A 25784-nucleotide genomic window follows, 5' to 3' on the forward strand; every position below is an offset into this window, starting at 1 on the left:
ATTTGCTTGACTTTGTCTTTTTATTTTGATAACCTGTGAGTGAGGCCGTTGATGGTCGAATTTCGACGAACTGGTCTTTTAACAAGTACCCAAGTTTTGTGAACTGGGTTTCCAGTGAGTACCCAAGTTTTGTGAACTGGGTTTCCAGTGCATACCCAAGTTTAAGAACTCGGTTTCCAGTGAGTACCCAAGCTTTGTGAACTGGGTTTCCAGTGCGTACCCAAGTTTAAGAACTCGGTTTCCAGTGAGTACCCAAGCTTTGTGAACTGGGTTTCCAGTGCGTACCCAAGTTTAAGAACTGGGTTTCTAATGAGTACCCAAGTTTTGTGAACTGGGTTTCCAGTGCGTACCCAAGTTTAAGAACTGGGTTTCCAGTGAGTACCCAAGTTTTGTGAACTGGGTTTCCAATGAGTACCCAAGTTTTGTGAACTGGGTTTCCAGTGCGTACCCAAGTTTAAGAACTGGGTTTCCAGTGAGTACCCAAGTTTTGTGAACTGGGTTTCCAATGCGTACCCAAGTTTAAGAACTGGGTTTCCAGTGAGTACCCAAGTTTTGTGAACTGGGTTTCTAATGAGTACCCAAGTTTTGTGAACTGGGTTTCCAGTGCGTACCCAAGTTTAAGAACTGGGTTTCCAGATATAAAAATGACACTGAATTTGCAAGAAGATTATTTATTCATAATAACAAATATACAAATTTACAAGATCACCTTTTCACGCCGGATAATTCGACTACTGATAATATTTCCTGAGGTTTTTGGAGTTCCATGCATGAGGTAATAGGTGCTCCTCCAGTGTCTCTAGCCTGTAGCTTCCTGGCCGGATAACTTCCTTCACTCGATAGGGTCCCTCCCAAGTTGGGGAAAGTTTCCCTACTTTCGTCGGCTGGGAGACGGCTGCCTTTCTCAGGACCAGATCCCCTGTCCTGAATTCTCTGGGGCGGATTTTGGAGTCGTGATAATTCGACACCTTCTGCTTATAAGCGGCGACCCGGATTCGAGATTCCTCCCGGATTTCTTCTAATAAGTCGAGGTTGGCGCGGAGTCCGTCGCTGTTCAGTTGCTCATGGAAACTGATGACTCTGGGAGATGGGGTGCCTATATCAACAGGTATCACGGCTTCAGTTCCAAAAGAGAGGTTGAATGGTGATTCACCAGTCGTCGTGCGAGGAGTGGTGCGGTAAGCCCACATAACATGGTAGAGCTCATCTGCCCATCGGCCAGCCTTTTCATCCAGCCTTTTCTTTATCCCTTGAAGCAAGATCCTATTGGTTACTTCTGTTTGCCCATTGGTCTGGGGGTGAGCAACCGAAGTGAATCTCTGTTCAATCTTTAGGTCAGAGCAGAACTTCCGAAAGTTCCGGCAGTCGAACTGTTTGCCGTTATCTGTGATTAAGGCACGGGGAATCCCAAATCTGCAGACCACTGTCTTCCAGAAGAAATTCTGTATATTCTGCTCAGTGATCTGGGCTAGAGGTTCTGCCTCCACCCACTTGGTGAAGTAGTCGATTGCCACTACTACGAATATGCGCTTTCCGGAAGCCGGTGGAAAAGGACCAAGAATGTCCATCCCCCATACTGCAAAAGGGAGTGGACTGATAATTGGGGCCATCGCCACAGCAGGCTGGTGGATGGTGGGGGAGAATTTCTGGCACCTCTCGCACTTTTTAACCAAATTCAGCGCGTCTTGTCGTATGGTGGGCCAATACAATCCTCTGAGGAGTACCTTGATCGCCAGGGCTTTGCCCCCCAGATGTTCTCCGCAGATTCCTTCATGAGTCTCTTGCAATGCGTACGCGGCGTTACTTGGTCCCAGACACTTCAGGTACGGGAGAGTGTAGGACCTTTTATACAAAATGTCACCGCTGAGGGAGAATCGGGCGGCTCTCTGTATCACCTTACGGGCTTCCTTCTTATCTTCGGGAAGTTTCGCGTCCCGTAAGTAATGAATGATCTCATCCATCCAGCACGGCTCGTTCTCCACCTGCATTATATCTGCGGCTTCCCTTTCGATGCTAGATCTTTGTAGAAATTCCATACGTATGCTTCCAAGAGTGGTGTATCCAGAAGCAGCCAGCTTCGACAGTACATCTGCTTTGGCATTTTCTGTCCGCGGTATTCTGATGACCTCGAAACTGGCAAACCGGCTGGAGAGTTGATGAACCTTAGCAAGATACTTACCCATACGCTCATCTCGGGCTTCGTAGACCCCTTGGATCTGATTTGCTACCAGCTGTGAGTCGCAGTATGCTTTTAATTTCCGGGCGCCGGTCTGAATTGCTAGGTTCATTCCGGCAAGGAGGGCTTCATATTCTGCCTCATTGTTGGACGCACGGAATCCGAATCTCAGAGCATAATCCGCAGTGAACTCCTCAGGCCCAGTGAGGATGAGGCCTGCTCCACAGCCGTTTTTATTTGAAGAACCGTCGACATATACTTCCCAAGTTGGTGTGCTGGTCATGGAGTCCTGCTCTGCCAGGGGTTGCAAGATTTCTGTCTGAGTTTCTGCTATGCATTCGTCAGGAACCGCTTTCTCTGCAACTGGGAGTTGTACCGTTTCAGGGTCGGCGACTTGCTGGGGGATGGTGCACTCCGCTACGAAATCTGCCAGTACTTGGGCCTTGATGGCTGGCCTTGGAGCGTACTGGATGTCGAACTCGCTCAGCTCTACGGCCCATTTCACAAGTCGTCCGGAGATATCTGGTCGATGGAGTACTTGCCGGAGCGGCTGGTCAGTCAAGACCTTTACAGTATGAGCTTGAAAGTACGGTCTTAATTTTCTTGCAGCCATTACCAGCGCGTAAGCCAATTTCTCGACCCGCTGGTACCTTGTTTCTGCGTCGTGAAGAACCTTGCTGACATAATAGATTGGTTTTTGCTGGTGGTGCTCCTCGCGGACGAGGACAGCTGCCAGTGCCGTGGAGCTAACGGAGAGATATAGAAATAATTCCTCACCTGGCTCCGGCTTTGTTAATAATGGCGGGGAGGACAGATACCTTTTCAGCTCGTCGAAGGCAATCTGGCATTCTTCCGTCCAGGGCGCAGTTTTGAGGCCCTTAACCGCACTGAAAAAAGGCAGGCATCTCTCCGCCGATTTGGAGATGAAGCGACCCAGCGCCGCTATCATTCCCGTGAGCCGCTGAACTTCTCTGATGGTTCTTGGGGCGGTAAGCTCTACCACAGCTCTGATCTTCTCGGGATTTGCTTCTATCCCTCGCTGACTCACCATGAATCCCAAGAACTTCCCCGAACTGACACCAAAGGTGCACTTGGTGGGGTTGAGTTTCATGTTGTGCTTCTTGAGGACCTGAAATGTTTCTCTGAGATCAGACACGTGGTCCTGTGCGCTTCGACTTTTGACCAGCATATCATCCACATACACTTCCATATTTCGGCCGATCTGGTTCTGAAAAAGTCTGTTCACCAGCCTTTGATAAGTAGCTCCGGCGTTTTTGAGGCCGAAGGGCATGACTCGGTAGCAATAAGTCCCTTGATCTGTGACGAATGAGGTCTTTGGTATATCCGATTCGTACATCCTGATCTGGTTATATCCGGAGAAGGCGTCCATGAAGCTCAACAGTTCATGACCCGCTGTGGCGTCGATGAGCTGATCGATCTTCGGGAGCGGGTAACTGTCCTTGGGACAAGCCTTATTCAGATCAGTAAAATCGACGCAGGTTCTCCACTTTCCATTAGTCTTCTTGACTAGGACTACATTTGCTAGCCAGTCCGGATATCGAATCTCGCGAATGAAGTCAGCCTTCAGAAGCCTCTCCACTTCTTCTTTTATTGCCTGTCGCCTTTCAAAAGCAAAGTGTCTCCTTTTCTGTTTCACCGGTCTGCAGGTTGAATCGACACCAAGCCTATGAGTGCTGATCTCTGGATCGATGCCGGGCATATCGGCAGGAACCCATGCAAAGACATCTGCATTGCCCTGGAGAAACTCGGTGAGTTGATGTTGAATGCTACTACTAAGGGAGGAACCGATCAGAGCGACTTTCTCACCGTCCTCCGGGCACAGTGGGATGGAGAGTAGGTCCTCAGCGGGTTGAGTACCCCTGAGTTCGTCCCTTACATCAAGCAGTTCGATTGGCAGTGATTCCACTGCGTTTTTTCCTTTCAGTGCCATTGCATAGCACTCCCTTGATTGAGGCTGATCTCCGCGAACTTCCCCCACACCATTAGGGGTTATGAATTTCATTTTTTGGTGGTAGGCTGAGGCGACTGCTCGGATCAGATTCTGGCCGGGCCGTCCCAAGATAGCATTATAGACCGAGGTGGCCTTCACTACCAGGAAGTTAACCATGGCGAATGCTTGACGAGGTGGGTCTCCGACAAGAACGGGGAGCTCAATCTGCCCTACCACTTTTACGACCTCTCCGGAGAAGCCGAACAAATCTGAGTTCGCCGGCCTTAGACGGTCGTTGCCTATCATCATTTTCTCGAAGGCATGGTAGTATAGAATATCCGCTGAGCTCCCGTTGTCCACAAGAATTTTCTTTACCTCCCAGTTGGCAACGAGCATGGTTAACACCAATGCATCGTCGTGGGGCAAAATAAGGCTGTCCAGATCTGCGTCTGAGAAGGAGATCTCATTCTCCGTTCTTGACTTTTTGCTGGTTGTGTGAACGGCGTTAACTCGCCGTGCATATGCTTTTCGAGCAGCAGAGGAGGTGCCCCCGGCGGCTGGTCCGCCCATGATTGTATTGATAACCCCCCTTGGTTGAGATCGGGGTGCCTCAGGCTGCGCGTCGGTGACCTGAGAAGTCTTATCCTGAGGAGGGGGCTGCGGTGATCTTCGAGGGCTACGGCCCTGGGGACTCTTTCCTTTGCGCCCTTGGGTGCGGCCGTCATTCTGGATGTATTTTTTCAAATAACCCCGGCTGATCAGCTGCTCAATTTCTCCCTTGAGCTGCCAGCAATCCTCTGTGTCATGGCCGTGGTCCTTGTGGAACCGACAGTACTTTGAAGGATCTCTTCTGTTTCCTTTGGAGATCATTCTGGGCGGCCACTTCACAAACTCCTCCTCACTGATCGCTGCCAGTATGTGCTTTCTAGAGGTATTGAGAGGTGTGAAGTTCTCTTCTCTTCTCTGAGGGGGTGGAGACTTCTCTTTCCTGGGAGGTTTATCCTCCCTACGCTGTTTAGGCAGATTCTTCTCTTCAGAGGTTATCCTCCGGTTTGAATTAAGAGCTGCCAGTGTTTCTTCCACTGTTATGTACTCTTCTGCCCCGGCCATGAGATCCGCCAGTGAGTGCGGATTTTGCCGAGCCACCGCTCGACGGAAATCATCAGATCTTGCACCGGTGAGGAGTGCGTTCATAGCCGCTGAGGGATCTAAATTGGGCACCTGTAGTGCCTCCCTGTTGAAGCGGCGGACGAACACCTTCAGGGGCTCATTGTCTTCCTGTCGCAAGGCCATCAGGGAAGCTGTTGTTTTCTTTGGCCTGCGGCTGCTCATGAAGTGGCGGACGAGGTCCTCTCCAAAATCGTCGAAATTGTTGATGGAGTTTGGTTTGATCCTGGAGTACCAGTCTCTTGCCGCGCCAGTGAGCGTCGTTGGGAAGGCTCTGCAGATGAAGCCGTCGGAGGCGCCGTGGAGGAGCATCATTGTTCTAAATGTTTCCAGATGATCCACGGGATCGGTAGTGCCGTCGTACTGAGGGACGACAGGCATCTTAAATCCTCTGGGTGCTGGAGCACTCAGGACATCCTTAGTGAATGGCGTTCTGCTTGAGAACGCTCTAGAGGCGGGCCGGCTCTGATCCTTCGCCAATTCCTCTATCCGGTGGTTCATCTCCTCCATTCTCTGTAGCAGCGGATCCGTTCTGCGGTCTGGGGACCTGATTCTTCCCACAAATGGGCTTGCCGCAGAACCGGACTGACTTTCCGGACTCCTACGACGAGGTCGAGATTTTGCCGGTGGCAAACGATCTTCGTGAGGCCGGCGCCTCTGCGTGGAGCGAGACCGCGATCTTTCGCGGTGATGAGGTTCTGTCTGGGCGTGCCTCACTATGGGGCGATAAACTTGTCTAGCGGAGTGATGAGTTCTGCCCTCCCCGTGACGTGATGACTCTCCCCTGTGGACTCCTTGGGCAGATCGCGGGGCCTCTGGAGGAGGTGGAGGGGGTGCTTGAAGTAGTTGTTGGTACTGACCAACAAGGGCCGTCATCTGCTGGAAGAGGGCTTGGACTTGCTCCGAGGTGGGCACGGGATTGTGATGCTCCGAGCGAGAAAGGCTTTGGTCGGCAGAAGCTGCCACTACCATCGAGGCGATTCGACCACTCCGGGTCCTGCGAGGTAGCGCGGCTTGGTCGTTCTGCGCAGAAGCTAATCGCGCACTCTTGCGCCCTGCCATTTTGTAAGTGAGATGTAAGAACAGCTTTTAGTTCTTGGTCCCACGGATGGCGCCAATCTGTTAGACCAAAAATCGGTAACAGGTACAGCAGTGGCGTAAGAGCTGAGAGCGAGCGACGAGGGAGGTTGAGTATGAGTCCTGCGGTGAGTGCTTAGTCCTGCACAAGGCAAGCGAGGTCAGAAGACCAGACCGGGTTTTACTCCGGACAGGCCCTTCGACACTCAAGTCAGTATGAGCAGGAGTGAAGGGGAGATGTCTTAAGAGTTTAGGGAGAGAAGGGATTTTCGCATTACCCATCAGTCTGAGCTTTAGTCCCCTATTTATAGGGAAAATCTGTTGAGGTGTCCTGGACAGGTGTCCAGGACAGGTGGCGGCCTGTGAGAGGCTGGATCTCACCTACTCTGAACAGGTGGCAGCCTGTGAGAGGCTGAGACTCACCTACTCTGGGACAGGTGGCAGCCTGTGAGAGGCTGAGTCTCACCTACTCTGGGACAGGTGGCAGCCTGTGAGAGGCTGAGTCTCACCTACTCTGGGACAGGTGGCAGCCTGTGAGAGGCTGGTGTTTTCACACCCCATCATGTCTCATTATAAAAAACATGATGGTGGAAAAATCAGTAGCCTTTTGGAGCAGGAGTGGCAAGAGCCCGGGTAGAACTCACCCCTAAAAGCTAGCCAATAGAGGGAGGGTGCCCATTCCCTTATAACCTATCCCCATCCAATCCACTTTATCGATATGGGACTACTTTTGGAGTTGTAATCAAATAAATCCTAGCCCAAGTAAATTATTTTAACTCTGGGCCTGGAAAATAAGCCCAAGCCCAAGCCCAGATCAAGTGAGCAAATAGTAGCCCAAAAACCCAACCCATAGTAGGTTCCTTCGGTTTTGAGAATGTTTAATCCCTCCAAAAGACATCTTCTAGAAGGAAATTGCTCTATGCGGCCTCTATAGACGTTCTTGTAAGCCAGATACGGCATCCATGCGACTAGAGTGCAATCCCCAATAATGATATTTCCACCCTTTTAAAGTACCTTCGACCTATTAATTGGGTTTGCTGATAGACTTATAGGCGGGGTGGGTTAGGGTTGTCCATCCTTGACCCGATGGTCGAGTTGGGCCGGGTTAAGGTCGAGGGAATGCTATCTCGGATTGGGCTAGGATTGGTCTCAACCGGTCCCAACCCGGCCCGAGTTGCATCACTATTAAGGTGGGTGGGTGGGTGGAAGAATAAAAACAGAATGGGGATGAAAATATGGTCGCTGGCTTTGAATTCTTAAAGCCAAAAATAGCAGTAAGTGACGTTAGCAAGCACGTGATACGTACCTCTATTAATTATACGACGCTCCTGGTTAGACAAACTTTAATACACTTCAAACCATACATATTTAGACACGTGGCATTCGACCACATGCACAAAAAAGTTTATGTCCCCCTCTCATCATTACACCATGAAAGCGAATTTGCTTACGTGCCATCATCATGGAGCAGCCAGACGAATATCAGCCACCCATCTATAAGAAAATATCTAGCACCGTACGATCTGTCAGAAATGAAAAAAGCCACAAAACTTCGCCACGTGTAGGGTCCAAAATGTTCTACGCGTTTAGTCTTAGTCACAGACAACGCCCGTTACGGCTATGGATCCGGACAAGGCCACAAACGGGTATGACCGACACGTGTCAGTTCTTCTTCATAGAGAGAGAGAGAGGCGTGTTTATAAGAGAGAAGAGAGGATTGTTGGGAGAGGGTTTGAAGAGAGAGAAAGAAAAAAAGGGTTTTCTTCTGCAACTATTTCTGCTTCCCGAGAGATTGATATCGCCACACCCCCCCCCCCCCCTCCCGATTTTTCGTTTTTTCTTTTCTGATTGGAGGTTTTCCATCTGGAAAGAGGGAAAAGAGGAAGAATTTGTGTGATGGATTGGTGGGAGAAGGTGATTTTTCCGGTCAGAAAGGTCTGGATTAATGTGGCGGTGCGTCTCGGGATTCGGAAAAGCGGTAAGTGGGTCCCACTTGATCTTAGATTTTTGGTCTTTTTGTTGTTCCGGTAGGTGGGATTTTTTTTTTTGCTAACGTGATCTGAGCCGTTAGATCATATATGGTAATGTATCTGATGGCTTGGATCGTTTGGCGTTCCACCATTTGCAGGCAATCGTATCAAGGAGTGTGCCATTATCAAAATTAAAATTTATAAGGCGACTAATTTGAATGAATTAGACCCATTAATCGAGTCCGTAGATGAGCCACGGTCCAAACATCTTACCGATCATAGAATCCCAGCCCTCCGATCCGAAAACGTTCAGGTTCCCATTCTTTCTTAAGAAAGTGATAAAACCAAACAAACTCAAATCAAGTACTATGAGATGGCTAATCTTCCGCATTCAAAGATCTATGATTGAACGGCTAGAAATGTTCGATTGGAGCGATTTAGATACTCCGAGATGAAGGATCTGGATTGGGTCAATTGACATCATGTGGGTGGGCCCTTCGTCAAACTTCTCATGCCCTTGTACACTTAAATTTCAACATGGAGATGGAAAAAACATAGTACTCTAGTTGTCCGAATTGGGTCAACTCGCTATTGAAACTGGTTTGACTCACAACCAACTCAGTAAAAAAGATGAAGAATCAACCTAAGCTGGAACACTCAAACTAAAGTGCTCGAATTTTGTTCGAGTCGAGTCGAGTTGAGTCGGCTTGAAATTGAGTTTTTTTTTTTATATGATAAAGTAATTGATTTTAATGTGTATTAAAAAATGCACAGGATTGTTGAAGCTGAGGCATGAAGTGAGGACATGTGAGTATGATGACGTGCACGTGATGTGGGAGATGTTGCAGAGGACGGAGACGGAGATTGGGAGAGTACCGCCGGCGAAGCCTAGGAGACGATCCTATTGGAAGATGGTTGCATGGGCCACTCCTGCTCATCTCTGCCGTTAATTCCTACTGATCTGATAATGTTGTCTTGATATATCTATGGCTAAACACCATGTTAATTACAGAGTGCAACGTCAAACGTGTCTCGGTCGGACTGTGTAGATACAATCCATTGGACCCAAAAAAAGCTCTTCTTCCTCGTACTCAAAAATGATTTTTCTTTCTACGAATAACATTGCATCTAGTGCTTGGATTTTGAGTATTTTATGTTCTCCTCTGTAGAGTAAGTATAACTTTTTTAATGAATGTTTGCTTAGCTTTTGAGTTCTTCTTCAAGTCCTTTGTATTGGAAGTATATCTGAATGTCTCTTTTTGGCCATGGTTTAAAATTTCGGTTTCGGTAACCGTTTCGGACCCGACCGAAAACCGAAATTTCGTAATTTGGTTCGAAATTCCGGACCCAAATTTCAAAATTTCGGACTGAAATTCCGAACCGAAATTCGGTAAATGGCGAAAAATGAAATTTCGGTAAATTCCGGTTTCGGTCGAAATTTAAAACCATGTTTTTGACTTGGAAATGGAACTTTCATCACATTCTTGGCATTCAACTAATACAAAGGCAATTTCCAAGCGGTAACAATAGCAATAAGGATTCGAACTAAAGGCCATAGATTCCACCCCTCAAACCCATCATTTTTACTCATTGTTCCCATCTCTATTCCAGAACTGTACACTTACATGAGATTCTGGCTTACTACAAATCATCGATGGCCACAAATCAATCTAAGATGCATATGGGGTAGTCCCTAATTAGACCAATGGAATTTTCTCTGCTATATAATAACAGAAAATAAGTACTTTCAGATTGCTCTCATACTTTACTTTTTATGTTACTTAAGAACTTAATCCTTTAATAAAATATTCGTATCAGAAGATATTTCAGACTCAACTTTCATTGACGAAAAAAAAGAAGAAGGAAAACTACTAAAAACCCCCCTAGATTAAAACATATCTACCAGAATCCCCTCAAAATTTTCATAATTACCAGTCATACAATTTTGAGCCTTAAATAGCTTTTTATTTTTTCTTTTACCCATTATTACCCTTAGAAATCCGTAAAATCTCTCCATCACTAAGCAAAGTTAAATCCTTTGAAATCTCTCTCTCTCCCTCTCTCTCTCTCTCATCTATTATTCTATTATAATATAGCTGGATGGGGTTTCACTATTAGCTGCTGAGGTGGCAGCACGAGGAAAAAGAAATTTGGCTCCTTTTTATTAGGGATTTACACGTCAGCATTAGTCTTTTACCATTAACCCCTTTGTTGATATCTAAATCTATTTCTATGAGAAGGGTAAAATCGTAATCTACAAGAGGTCAAGAGATATGACAATGACGACAAAGGTACTTTGTATTACTCATGCAGGACACTTGCAAAATATTGACGAATTCCGGGCACCTGACGGGTTGATCAACCTATGGAAATCATTTAACGTGGCACAACCGATTGATGTTGTGTTCCATCCCATGGACGGTTTGGATCAACCTATAACCCTCTGTAGATCGGAGGGTTCGTATCAACCTATGAAAATTGTTTTTGGGGCACAACCTCTGTAGGCAGTGGCCCATCTAATGGATGGTTTGGATCATCCTATGGTACGGGCCATACCGTATATTTTAGTAAAGTGAGGAGTGCGATCATCAAAATACGGTTACCAGTGCCATTATAAAATATGGTAGTGAGGACATTAACACTCGCGGCTCGGGTTCAACCCGAATTTGGGTTGGGACGGGTTAAGCTTTTTCGCAAATCGGGTTGGGTTGGGGTGGAAAAAATCAACCCAAATTGGAAATCAGGTCGGGTAAAAAAACCTATAGGGTCATCTTAACCATCAGCTATATAATTTGAAACCATCGTTGTTACTTGGATGTTCCCACGCGGGTCGGGTTCAACCCCAACCCGATGGGTTCAACCCGAATTTGGGTTGGTCCGGGTTAAGCTTTTTCGCAAATCGGATTGAGTTGGGAAAAATCACCCCGAATTGGAAATCGGGTCAGGCAAAAATATATATAGGGTGATTTTAGCCATCATATTTAGGAGGAGAGAAAAGGCAACGATTTTTTAAATTATTTGAAAATTCTTTCAGATTTAAGAAGAGCAACATATGATGGAAACCTCTATACATTGGAGAGCTAGGATCAGCCTATGGAAATGATTTTTTGGGCACAGCCTATTGATGTTGTGTTCCATCACATGGACGGTTTGGAACAACCTATGATTTGGTCTGTACACTTCTATGTCGGCCTGTGCATCGTGGCAGCAGGAGAGAAAAGGCAAGGATTTTTTTTAATTATTTGAGGGACTGATTTTTTGAATTTTTGGAAAATTCTTTTTTTGACTTTTTTAAACAAAGACACCCATTCAACCCACATATTTTCAATCCTACCCCTCCTAAATGCTTTTTAACAAAGGCACCCATTAGAGCCACATAATTTCAATCCTACCCCCCTCCTTTATGTTTTTTAAATAAAAAAATCTAATGGGTAATCTTAACCATCAAATTTAAGAGGAGCAACATATTATGGAGACCTCTATAGATTGGAGGGCTAGGATCAGCCAATGGAAATGATTTTTGGGGCACAGCCTATTGATGTTGTGTTCCATGACATGGACGGTTTGGATCAACCTATGATTTGGTCCGTACACTTCTATGTCGGCCCGTCCATCGTGGCAGAAGGAGAGAAAATGCAAGGAATTTTTAATTATTTGAAAATTCTTTCAGAATTACAAAATATGGTCAGTTGTGCCATTATAAAATATGGTAGTGAGGACATTAGCACTATATATAATTTGAAACCATCGTTCTTACGTGGATGTTCCCACGCGGGTCGGGTTCAACCCGAATTTGGTTTAGGTCGGAATAAGTTTTTTCGCAAATCGGGTTGGGTTGGGTTGGGAAAAATCAACCCGAATTGAAAATCGGGTTGGGTAGGGTTGGGCTGTCAGGCAACCTGACCCGACCCGAAACCCGAATTTGGGTTCCATCTGAAGAAGTTCTGTATATGTGTTTTTCTTTTTCAACATTGAAATAGTTTCCATAGTCCACCATGGACGGTTTGGATAATCCTATGATGCGGGCCATACCGTACTTTAATAAAGTGAGGAGTGTGATCATCAAAATATAGTAGTGCGGATAACATTTCCCTTTGTTAATTGTTAGTCCCTAATTGTTTTGGATTTTGAGAACCTGTTGTGAGTTAAAAACTGATTATTGGTGGCTCACTATTGCTTCTCAAAATCCAAAACAACCCTGCTCTAGTTAAGGCGGTCAACAATTGGTACCATATCAAATTGGGTCAACCCAACCCAACCCAAATTGGAAATCGGGTTGAGGAAATTGCAAATCGGGTTGGGTCAGGTTGAACACAGCCGGGTTGGAAATCGGGTTGGGTCGGGTTGCACCTATATATATATATAGGAGAAGAGCAAAGGAAAGGATTTTTTAAATTATTTAACAATTCAATGAGAATTACACATATATAGATTAGAGGGCTAGGATCAGCCTATGGAAATGATTTTTGGGCACAACCTATTTATGCTGTGTTCCATCACATGGACGGTTTGGATCAACCTATAATGTGGTCCGTACAGTTCATTCATGCTAGCGTGTCAGCCTCACCTTCGTCTAAATCTTACGTGTCAGCCTAACGTCCAGAGAGAGAGAGAGAGAGAGAGAGAGTAGACGGCAAAAAATTATCGCTCGCGCTACTGCTAAAGTCTTAGCTAAAATCTCGGTATTTTCTATGTTTTCGCTTGCCAACATTATACAATACGATAGGCTTTAAAAAGTTGCCGAAATTAAACATCAACCACAGGTCCAGGGGAAACACAATCCCACAATTATATTAAATTGTGAAAAAGTATTGATTTTTTCTTCGTACTGAGACGGGTTTTAGCCTACTAAAGATTTTGTTGGACTTTATTCGTGCTGTTCCGGTGAAAAACTTTTAATCTTAAAAAATTTGGTACATAAAAATGGGTTGCGAAAAGGCTCTGACATTCAATTTGCATCATGGAATATTTTTTTCAAGAAAAAAAAAACGGGCATACCCAATCATGCACTATGACATTTTTTTCTTAGTTATCCAAACTTAGTGATTCCTTTTTTTCCTTGATAGATGAGTTGTTTTCTAAATAGACTAAAGGAGATGGAAAAATCATAACTGCAACTACTCCTTAGAATCTTCCTTCATGATTTTAGTTAACATTATCTATATATAATTATTTTCCTTCATCTGCTCGTGGTTTCTGCTACTTCTCTGTTTCCGATTTTCTTAACATTCTCAACTGATACATGATTACGAGTTTTTATTTTCTTTTTTTAGGTTATAAAGTCTTAGGATGACCTATGTTGCTAAATACCCAAATTTCAACATTACTAATGTCCTCAGAGAATATAGTCCATCCACTTACGTCGTACCTAGACCTGGCAAAAGCGACCCGTGCCCGCGGGTCGACCCGACCCACCCGCAAATTTGCGGGCATGGGTCTAAGTTTTAGTGACCCGTCAAAACTAACCCGCGGGTGACCCAACCCGCAAAAACACGGGTCGGGTCGGGTCAACCCGCGGGCACCCGCATTTTTACCGTATTTTAAATTTTTTTTTTTTTTTTGAGAATGTTATCAGCACAGCAGCACTACTGTTTTTTATGAGGGAACTCCTCACTTTATAAAAAGTACGGTATGGCCCGCACCATAGGATTATCCAAACCGTCCATTAGATGGGCCATAGCCTAAATAGGTTATGCCCCAAAATTATTTCCATTGGTTGATTATAACCCTCCGATCTATAGAGGGTTAGGATCAACCCTCTAACATTCAGATTGGAGGGTTAGGATCATCCTATGGAAATGATTTTTGGAGCATAACCTATTTAGGCTATGGCCCATATAATGGACGGTTTGGATCATCCTATGGTGTGGGCCATACCATACTTTTAATAAAGTGAGAGTGCGCTCATAAGAAACAGTAGTGTTGATAACATTTCCTTCTATTTTTTATTTTATAAGAATTTGCTACCAAATTTCTCCTATGGCAACTTCTCGGGATGTGGCCATCGTGGTGCAAAGATGCGCACAAATGTTGCTGGCAAACAAAAAAAAGTAATCATTACACAAAAAAAGTAAAATAGCTAAAGTTATAAAGTGAAAATGTTTTAAATGAAAAATTACCTAGAAATGGCTATAAAGTTGTAAAATTACGAAAAAAATACCAATAAAATATAGAAAGTTATGACAATTACGGAAAAAACAGATGCGATCGAATCAGGAGAATTATTACAATCTCTTATTTGCGGGTGACCCGCGGGTTGACCAAGCCCACCCGAGGGCCGCGCGGGTCACCTAAATTCTGACCCGCAAAAATGCGGGTCATTTCCTCACCCGACCCGTGGACCCACACCCGCATCACCCGCGGGTTGACCCGGCCTGACACACCCGTTTTCCAGGTCTACTCGTACCTAAAGCAGGCATGTGTATCATGTTATGCTAAGTTATCATGGAATTCATGATGAAAATCACGAAATAGAGCTACAAAAATACTATCCTAATTCCTCATCATGTTATGCTAAGTTATCAAGGAATTCATGATGAAAATCACGAAATAGAGCTACAAAAATACTATCCTAATTCCTCATCATGTTATGCTAAGTTATCAAGGAATTCATGATGAAAATCACGAAAGAGAGCTACAAAATACTATCCTAATTCCTGACCGCTCTGTTTGGATGCCAGGGTTTTTTTTTTTCCTGGGATTTATGTGGGTATTGTAGGAGACAAAAGAGGGGACAAGCATTAATTAGAGAAAGATATTATGATGAGTGGAGAGAGATGGTGGAGAGAGAAAGAGAGAACACCCTTTTCAAGACAAGATTTTGCTGATGTCAGCAAGAAAAAGCTGATGTGACCACTAAACCTTTACCCACATAAATCCTGGGAACAAAAAAAACCCAGCAACCAGACATGAAAATAATTGGGATCTGCCTAGACAATTCCATGGAAAGCCATTTCCCGGGCCACTTTTTTAGGAGAAAGCAGCCACACATACTCACTTTTTAGTAGATTTTGTCTTATTCATTTAACTCATCCATCTGAGGTGGCTGCTCTCTTCTGCAAAGGCAAGCCGGGAAATAGCTCTCCGCAAAATTTCCAAACATATCTCAACTCTTTTTTTTTGTGGGTATCTTTGAAAGCTTACAGTTGTGAGTAAATTACACTTGAAGTTTCATGTTTTGCTTTGTTTGTTTAAATGAAGAATATGTTGTTGCTAATTAGATACTTAGTGAAGGTCTCATTAGAGAATATCAGACGTTAGATCTAGATAAGAGTGAGAGAGAGGTAGTAAAGATAGATTTGGCAAATGGTTAGGATTAGGATTCTCTTAATCTTATCCTTATCTTCTTATGTTTATCTGTAAGTGCTTATTTAAGCACATGTCATTGATTAGTAAAATCATCCAAGATTAGCGGATTTCTCTAAACGAATATGGTATCAGAGCCACCGATCCTTTTGCCTTGATCATAAAACCAGGTTGTTTTTCTTTCTGGCAGGCAACCACATCGATCGCCCGCCCGGCATCCCAACATCCGGCCTGTTCTTTTCTCCAAGTTTTTAGTTTCATCAGTTGCTTGTTTCCTGAAATCACCTATATCATCATTCAATAAAAAATAGTGCAAGAACCCCTTCCTTCTCTATGCAAAATATCTTCTAATGTCGTAACCATGGACAATCAAGAAAGAAGAAAATCAAACAATGGAAATGCCAAGAGCAATCTTGAGGCTCGATAGCCGACTCACGTTTTGGAGAGAAACTCCAATGGGTAGAAGTGAGAGCAAATTCTCTTCACGGAGTACAGTTCGTTCAATCATCAAAATTCAGCCGTTCATTCTCTTACAATATATAATAATAATGGCAGCCCTAGTTCAGCCAACATCCCAAAAAAAAAAAAAAAAAAAAAAATTCTATGAGAAGAAAAAAAGACAAGAAAAATCAATAAATAAACTAGGTAGCCTGTAAAAGTAAAATTGCCTTAGCTATCTTTCACATAATAGCGACATTGCCTCTGCCATCTTTCACATAACAACATGCAAACATGCCTCCTCACGCGCACTTCACGACGGCAAATTCCCAATATAAAAGATTTAAGCTACTTGTAAAGGCAAGATGGTGACATGGTGTAAGCTCGAACAGACCATTCTTATTCAAAAAAAAAAAAAAAGTTACGTACCACTTACCCTTGGATGATCAAACCGTCCATTTGATGGGCACACCATAGTAAGATCTAACCGTCCATTTGATGGGAACACCATTGTATGATCCAAACCATCCATTTGATGAGCCACAACTTAAATAGATTGTGGCCCAAAAATCACTTCCATAGGATGATCCCAACCACCAGATCTATAGTAGTTTCCATAATATGCAGTTCCTCAATGGATCAGAGGGTTGGGATTATCTTATGGAAATGATTTTTGGGCCACATCCTATTTACATCGTTGCCCATCAAATGGATGGTTGGATCATAGAACAGTGTGCCCATCAAATGAATGGTTGGATCATACTACGGTGGGCCCATCAAATGGACGGTTCGCATCATCCCACAGTGTGACATGTACAATACATTTTGAAAAATAATGGACTATCGTGCTTACACCACATAAAATCTTGCAAGAGATGTTGCCTTCGTAAGCGAGATTTTTAGGCTGTCAAATGAGAGATGTTAGAGGGGATTCTTGTAGATACGTTCATATTATCTAGGGGGTTTTTAGCAGTTTTCCCAAAAAAGAATTAGGCACTACATTAGTTCACAAATCATGAGGAGAAAAGTATGAATACGAATGGGATGGGGGAAGGAAAGTAGACAACAATTTCTGCTTCAGTTTTCCCCTTAAGCACATCATCCATTTGGAAGTTCTTTTGGTCGACTCCAAAAGGTATAAGTTTCATCTCGTAATTCATTCATCATAAGCTTCCCATCCGTAACAACCTTTGGAGGTTTCTCATGGAAAGCAATAGATATTGTCCATGTGTAGGCACCTTATTTTGTTCCCCTTTAACGACTCTAGGGATGAAGGATGTTGAAGTTTACTCCTTGTAGAAAGAACTCAATTAAGGTATGATAGAAGCTCAAGAAATATAGCTAGGTATGAAAGATGCTGTAGTTTTCCCCTTGGATAGAAAGAGCTCGATTAAGGTAGCTCAAGAAATATAGTACAAATATCTCCATGGGTTTCACATGATGAGTTGCAAACCTGTTAGTATTCTTGTACCATACAATAGGAAATGAAATACAGGACCGAGTGGCGAGTCACACATTCCCTTGGAGATTTGCCCAATGGTTTGATGAAACACAGGACCGAGTGGCGTCCTCATCTATTTCTTTCCACCATGTTAGGAAGGTCGGCAAACACAGAAGCCCGATAGACTGGCAAGGGCGAGGGTATATAAGGAGAGTTTAGAATTGTATGATTAGCTTCGTCCTTGAGCTCTATAGGTTCTTCTTGTAATTGATTATGATATAGTTTAAAGTAATGACTGTTAGTGTATTAGGGTTTAAGCAAGGATGCTTAAAGCATTACACCCAAGGTATCTAATTTGGAATACCAAGTTTGTTGCCTCCAGCCCCTATATATAGAGATACACTAGGGTTATGAGAGGTTAATGGGCTCTAGCCCAAATGGGCCCACTACACCTGGTCCATTACCTATTGGGCTTATATTAGAACATACATGGGTTATATTATATATACCCAACAATCTCCTCCTATGTTCTACATATAGCACAATCCAATAGATAGATAATGTGATGTCCAAACAAAATTATTGAAGCACCCATATCACCATATCAATAAAGATTTGTAATCCAATTGAAAACAAAATACTTTAAAGAATAACCAAAAGTTTTAGAAATAATCTAAACTCAAACATAAGCAGTTTCATATGTAGGTGAACTATTTAATCAACGGAAAAGAAATAATAGTTCCCACTGCGCTATAAGGATTCACTCATCAAGTAAGTCATCCTCATCAAGATCCAAATTGAGGCAATCTCCTCCATTTTCGCCAATTCCTGTAAATTATTAAATATGAATTTCATTAAAAAATGAATCCAATCATTTGTGTATTTTACTAAAAGTATCTAGTTCTACCAGAAGAACTTAGTACAATTTCATAATGGCTGAAAAATAAATATTAATATCAATAAGCATCAATGTCAAGTTTCAATCAAGAACAAGACCTAAATAGTTTCTTTTACAAAGAACCATTCCATGTTTCCATTTGGAATGTTACAGGCATCATATCCAAATTGAGTTAAGTTGTATCATCAAGTTTGGAATGAAACAACATTTCCCAAGAAGGACATGTCATCAAATGTGGAATGACATAAAGATAACTGTAAACATCATTGAAACATATCAAGTGCTTATCTTGGCCAAGATAGGGAGATTCGAAAAAATTCAAAATAATAGGAATGTAGGTTAAGACACGTCTACACAGTCTTTAACCCCATCTCCCCCACAGTTTTGAATATTTGATCTTTGTTCAGTTCCTTCGTAAGAGCATCGGCCATATTATCCTTCGATCGCACATCAACCAAAGTGATAATACCTTGTTCTAGAAGATAATTCAGCATGACATGTTTCAGCCTGACATGTCTCCTCTTACCATTAAAGAGTGAGTTTTTCACAATCGTAATTGTAGCTTGATTATCACAGAACAAACTTAAAGAGTTAATCTTTAAATGGGTCAATGAAATGTCCAGGATCAGATCTCTTATCCACTCTGCTTCATCTCCTGTAGAAGCTAAAGCATAAAGTTTCGATTCCATAGATGACAGAGCAATACAAGTCTGTCTCTTTGACTTTCACGCAACAGCAGCTCCACCCAGTGTAAAAACATAACCACTGGTAGATTTACTATCTCCTAATTCTGAGCCCCATGATGCATCAGAATACCCTTCCAGGATAGGAGGATGGCCATTATAACATAGAGCATATCCTTGAGTACCCTTAAGGTATCTCATCAGCCTCAGAAGGGCATCCCAGTGCTCATGGCCAGGATTACTAGTGAAACGACTCAGCATGCCAACTGTAAAGGCTATGTCTGGTCTAGTGCAACTCATAGCATACATGAGACTACCAATCAGTTTAGAATAATCTAACTGATTCACATTGTCTCCTTCATTAGAGATCAGCTTCTTGGTATAATCAAATGGTGTCTCAATTGGTTTACACGCACTGTATCCCCATGTAGAAAGTAGTTTTTCAATATAATGGGCTTGGCTAAGAGTAATCCCTTGCCTTTCAAAACTTACTTTCATACCAAGAATGATGTCAACCACACCAAGATCTTTCATGTCGAATTCTTGAGCTAAAGTGGTTTTCACGTCACTCACTACAGAGAGATCGGAACCAAGAATCAACATATCGTCTACATACAAACAAATAATCGCAACCTTATTCGACACAGAACGATAGTAAAGGCATTTATCTGAGTAACTGGTCTGAAAACCAAAGCTCTTTACTACCTTGTCAAATTTTTGATGCCACAATTTAGGTGCTTGTTTAAGACCATACAAAGATTTGTGTAACTTACAAACTCTGTTCTCGAAACCTTCCATGACAAACCCTTCAGGTTGGTTCATGTAGATTTCCTCTGTGAGGTCTACATTAAGGAAAGCCATTTTTACATCCATTTGATGCACAACATACTTCTCAATAGAAGCCAAAGCAAGAAGAATTCTTATCGTTGCCAAATGACAGACCGGTGAGTAAACATCAAAGTAATCTATCCCACTGACTTGAGTATAGCCCTTAGCTACTAAACGTGCTTTATACCGAGCTATGGATCCGTCAGGATTAAGTTTCTTCTTCAAAATCCACTTACAGCCCACAGTCTTAGCCCCTTTTGGCAAATCGACTAGCTGCCAAGTTTGATTTTGTAGCAGAGAGCTCATTTCATCATCAATGGCTTCTGCCCACAACAAAGAGTCCCTAGATCTCATCGCTTCCTTATAGGTTGATGGATCATTCTCTACATGGTAGGTCACAAAGTCCTCACCAAAGTTCTTGGGTACTCTATCTCTTGTAGAAACTCTTAAAGGTTCTGATGTAGAAATCAGTGTAGGACAGGTGTCAGAAGTATTCTGTTCAAACTCTACATGCGATTCTGTAACCATTTCAGTATCGCCAGGTAGGTTCAAACCATGATCTCTGAGAAATTTATTCTCAAAGAATACTGCATCTCTAGATTCTATAACCAAATTGGTAGATAGATCCAAAAACCGATCAGCAGCACGATCTTCTACACCACCTAGATAAACACAAGTGTTTGTTCTAGGTCTTACCTTAGGTCTCCTAGGGTCTTGTATCCTCACATAAGCAATACAGCCCCAAGTCTTAAGAGTGTCATATCTACAAGGATGTTTATGCCATAACTCATAAGGAGTAGTGGTCAACTTAGAGTGGTGTACTCTGTTCAGGATGTGATTTGCAGTTAAAACTGCTTCTCCCCAATAGCTAGTAGGCATGCCAGCTGTCAATAACATAGAGTTTAACATTTCAGTTAACGTCCGGTTCTTACGTTCAGCTATGCCATTAGATTGAGGTGAGTAAGGAGCAGTAGTTTCAAGTATTATGCCCTGAGAGACACATAATTCCTTGAACTCTGTCAAAGTGTATTCTCCTCCTCGATCACTCCTAAATCGCTTAATTTTCAAGTTCAATTGATTTTCAACACGATTCTTGAAAATTTTAAATTTATCAAAAGCTTCATCTTTCGATTTTAGGAGATAAATATGACAATATCTAAAAAAATCATCTATAAAAGTGATTAAATACTTCCGACCACCTCGAGTAGTGAAACTTTTAAAATCACAGAGGTCAGAATGTATTAACTCAAGAAGTTGTGTGCTCCTAGAAACCGAACGAAAAGGTTTTCTAGTGATCTTGGTTTGTGCACACACTTCACATCTGTCAAATCTAATCGATGTATCTAAAGGTATATTATAAGTTTTAGCAAGTTTGACCAGTTTTCTATAGTTCACATGTCCCAATCTAGTGTGTAACAACTTAGGATCAATCAAAGTGGAACTAACCTGACTAACGGTTTCATTTGCTAAACTCAGTCTATACATACCATCGATTAAGAAAGCACAGCCAAAATAATAAAAGTTAACAGTTAAAGTTACTCTTCCACCCAAAAAAGATGAACACATGCCAGCATTGTCTAAAAGACTAATAGAAATTAAATTCTTTTGAATAGCAGGAACTACTTTTAACATTTTTTAAAGTTAGTATTTTACCTGAAGAAAGGACCAGGTTCGCAGTTCCAGTGTGAGTCACCTTTGCCTCAGCTCTACTAGCCACTGTAACGGTCTCTCTCACGCCAACAGCATCCGTAAGTAGTTTCTTCGAGTTGCAAACATGGCAGGTGGCTCCTGTATCTAACCACCAGTCTGAAGAAGTACTGGCCTTACCATTGCCTAACATGACAATAAAATTCTTAGGCGCAGCACTGCCCACCATCATATGAGCTTCCTTTTGTGGTGTGTCAGATTTAGCCTTCTTTGGTTGTTTACACTCTGCAGCAAAGTGACCCTATTTCCCACAGTTGTGGCACTTGCCCTTCTTTTTCTGAAAGATAGTCTTTTTGGCCTCCAACTTGGGATGTTCACTTTTAGGTGACTTGGATTTCCGAGGAAATTTCTTGGGATATATTACCGCGTTAGCAGCAGATTGTTGCTGTCTAACCATCTCTAAGTTATTCCTAGCTCGATTCTCATCTTCGATTCGAATGAATCGTTTGAGATCATCCAGTCCCACTTGCACATTTTTCCGATACATCTCGGTTTTGAAAGAGTGCCATGCAAATGGTAACTTGTATATAATTGCACCCACAAGAAATGAATCACAGACAACTATTTTTTCATTATTCAACTTAGATCTCAGATTCTCTAGATCAGTAACTTGAGGAGTGATTTCCTTGTCTTCTTGAAACTTGAAATCCATGAATTTGTCCACAAGATGGGTCTTGGACAATTCCTCCTCCTTCTTGAATTGAGCATCTAAGTTGTCCCATATTGCTTTAGCAGTGTTAAATTTACTATAGGTTTCTGCAAGACGATCTGAAAGACAATTCAACAAGTAGTCTTTGCAGAAATCATCATCCCTAAGCCATTGAGATTCATCAACGTCTTCATCCGTCTCAGCAAAGGTACTCAAAACAGTGTAAAAACAGTTCATGTATTTTAGACTGAATTGAGTCTTTCGCTTCCAAGAGTTAAACTCAGACCCACCAAAGGATTGAAGTTTGACCATCTCAAAAGGCATAGAATTCTTTTCCATTTGATATTTCAGATGAAATTAAAAAAAGGAAAAGAAAGAGTGCACCTGATTGGAGAGAAACCCAAAATATATAGATGGTAGTTGAGAAACGTTCCCAAAGATGGGACCACCGAGCAATTCGGGTCCAACAAGTTTTCTCCGAAATCACCAACAAGAGTGGCAGCCAATGGAATATGACGACAAAAAATTCGCCCAACAAAAATTAGGCAACGAGTAGCTGATTTGCCCACCGAACAGCCAAAAACAACAACAGAAATTGTACGAAGGCAAACCCTCGGCCAAATCGAATTCTCTGGGTGATGAAACCCACGCCCAAAAAATTGCTGCGAGGCTGCAACTCTAATGGCTTCTCGGCCTCCTCTGCAAGAATATCAAAATCTTGGTCTACTCTGTAGAACAGATGGAACGATGTGATTGGGCGTGAAAAGAGAACGACTAAGAAAAAGAGAGGAACCCAAAATCGATTGTGAGAGGGGGTCTCTTGTGCACGATGGAAACATCTACAATATTCTGATTCTCACCAAAGTGATAAAACTCCTCGAGATGGTTCGGATAGCAAGTAGTGCGGCAAAAGAGGGTTTGGCAACACTCTATAAACAAGAGGGTGTTTTGATGTCTGGTCTTGAGAACGGCACAAAACGATCCCAAATTGATGCAATCCAACGGCCCTAAACGATCCACTCCTGGGAGATGAAACCCACTTCAAAAAACGTTCCACTCCCAACAACTTCTGTGGGAGATGAAACCCACTTCAAATAACGATGGGAGAGAGAGTCTCACACCCCCATGAGATGCAGACAAAAGCCAAAGCCCTAAAATCCGATTCAATACCACAACCAAATCTATTTGTTTTTGTTGGAGTAAACCCACGCCAAAAAATCGTCTCTGGGTGATGAAACCCACGCCCAAAAAAAAAAAAAAAAACACGAAGCCCTAAAACAATGATGCTTTAAGATTGTTAGTGTATTAGGGTTTAAGCAAGGATGCTTAAAGCATTACACCCAAGGTATCTAATTTGGAATACCAAGTTTGTTGCCTCCAGCCCCTATATATAGAGATACACTAGGGTTATGAGAGGTTAATGGGCTCTAGCCCAAATGGGCCCACTACACCTGGTCCATTACCTATTGGGCTTATATTAGAACATATATGGGTTATATTATATATAGGGCGATGATATTGTCACCCCCCCTGCGTACGCATTCGCCCCCCTTATTAATGCTTTTTGACGTCAAATCAAGCCAAAAGGGGAGCGAATGCGTAATTTAGGGGGGGTGACAATATCATCGCCCTATATATACCCAACAATGACTGTGTCGGTCGTGGGGTTTCCGACTTTTTTCCTCTTTAATAGAATCAACTGGCATTTAAAAAGGAAAAAATGGGAAATGAAAAGGAAAAGTAGGAGACAAGGTCAAAGATCAACTGATATATTATAGCATAATGAGAGCACTGCAAATCCTCACATTGATGAGACCTGATATTAGTTATATTATAATTGTATTTTCAGGTCGCAAAAAGTATCATGAGGTACATAAAAGAAGCACTCAAGATCATGGGTTGTTTTTTAAGACTCAATAATCAAACAAATGAATTAAGGTTGAGGGGTATTTTGATATAAATTGGGCTTGTGATCCTGACACCAAAAGGTTAGATTTACTGTTTTAATTCCTGGAGCAGCAAGAAGCAACTCATTATTGTGAAATCATGCTAAGTGTCAAGCTATGGGTTGAAGAGCACAAAAGTCTTAGACGTCTCCTACAAGAGCTTAGTATAGTACTTATGTTCTTTTATTGTGATATTGGTCAGCAATCAAGTTATAACAAAATCAAATTCTATGTCCATCCTACCTCACGACTTATCTTCACCTCTCTTTTCTCTTCTTCCTTCTAATATTATATTCAAGGAGTTATAACTAATACAAACCCCCATCACCATATTGTCCATTATCTCATTAGCTTCCCAAGGAATGTGAGTGATGGGGTGTGAAAACACCAGCCTCTCACAGGCTGCCACCTGTCCCAGAGTAGGTGAGACTCAGCCTCTCACAGGCTGCCACCTGTCCCAGAGTAGGTGAGACTCAGCCTCTCACAGACTGCCACCTGTTCAGAGTAGGTGAGATCCAGCCTCTCACAGGCTGCCACCTGTCCCAAAGTAGGTGAGACCCAGCCTCTCACAGGCTGCCACCTGTCCCAGAGTAGGTGAGACTCAGCCTCTCACAGGCTGCCACCTGTTCAGAGTAGGTGAGATCCAGCCTCTCACAGGCCGCCACCTGTCCTGGACACCTGTCCAGGACACCTCAACAGATTTTCCCTATAAATAGGGGACTAAAGCTCAGACTGATGGGTAATGCGAAAATCCCTTCTCTCCCTAAACTCTTAAGACATCTCCCCTTCACTCCTGCTCATACTGACTTGAGTGTCGAAGGGCCTGTCCGGAGTAAAACCCGGTCTGGTCTTCTGACCTCGCTTGCCTTGTGCAGGACTAAGCACTCACCGCAGGACTCATACTCAACCTCCCTCGTCGCTCGCTCTCAGCTCTTACGCCACTGCTGTACCTGTTACCGATTTTTGGTCTAACAGATTGGCGCCATCCGTGGGACCAAGAACTAAAAGCTGTTCTTACATCTCACTTACAAAATGGCAGGGCGCAAGAGTGCGCGATTAGCTTCTGCGCAGAACGACCAAGCCGCGCTACCTCGCAGGACCCGGAGTGGTCGAATCGCCTCGATGGTAGTGGCAGCTTCTGCCGACCAAAGCCTTTCTCGCTCGGAGCATCACAATCCCGTGCCCACCTCGGAGCAAGTCCAAGCCCTCTTCCAGCAGATGACGGCCCTTGTTGGTCAGTACCAACAACTACTTCAAGCACCCCCTCCACCTCTTCCAGAGGCCCCGCGATCTGCCCAAGGAGTCCACAGGGGAGAGTCATCACGTCACGGGGAGGGCAGAACTCATCACTCCGCTAGACAAGTTTATCGCCCCATAGTGAGGCACGCCCAGACAGAACCTCATCACCGCGAAAGATCGCGGTCTCGCTCCACGCAGAGGCGCCGGCCTCACGAAGATCGTTTGCCACCGGCAAAATCTCGACCTCGTCGTAGGAGTCCGGAAAGTCAGTCCGGTTCTGCGGCAAGCCCATTTGTGGGAAGAATCAGG

The 25784-nt window shown here is 43.3% G+C and overlaps 1 protein-coding gene and 1 long non-coding RNA gene across 2 annotated transcripts; one reads left to right on the forward strand and one right to left on the reverse strand.

Moving 5' to 3' along the window:
* Positions 1-1054: 1054 nt before the first annotated feature.
* On the reverse strand, positions 1055-2183 carry LOC143875932 (uncharacterized). The gene is made up of 2 exons (XM_077377514.1): positions 1896-2183; positions 1055-1096 (listed from the first exon to the last, which is right to left on the reverse strand). Exons 1-2 carry the CDS (start codon positions 2181-2183, stop codon positions 1055-1057), a joined length of 330 nt encoding a protein of 109 aa, XP_077233629.1.
* Positions 2184-8005: 5822 nt separating this feature from the next.
* LOC143875719 (uncharacterized) lies at positions 8006-9564 on the forward strand. The gene is made up of 2 exons (XR_013250179.1): positions 8006-8349; positions 9116-9564. It is a non-coding gene; the product is annotated as an uncharacterized LOC143875719 (long non-coding RNA).
* Positions 9565-25784: the final 16220 nt, after the last annotated feature.

The sequence above is a fragment of the Tasmannia lanceolata genome, unplaced genomic scaffold, assembly GCF_043159265.1.
Source record: "Tasmannia lanceolata isolate RefF3 unplaced genomic scaffold, GAP_Taslan_0.1 ptg000004l, whole genome shotgun sequence".
In the NCBI taxonomy this organism is placed as follows: domain Eukaryota; kingdom Viridiplantae; phylum Streptophyta; class Magnoliopsida; order Canellales; family Winteraceae; genus Tasmannia; species Tasmannia lanceolata.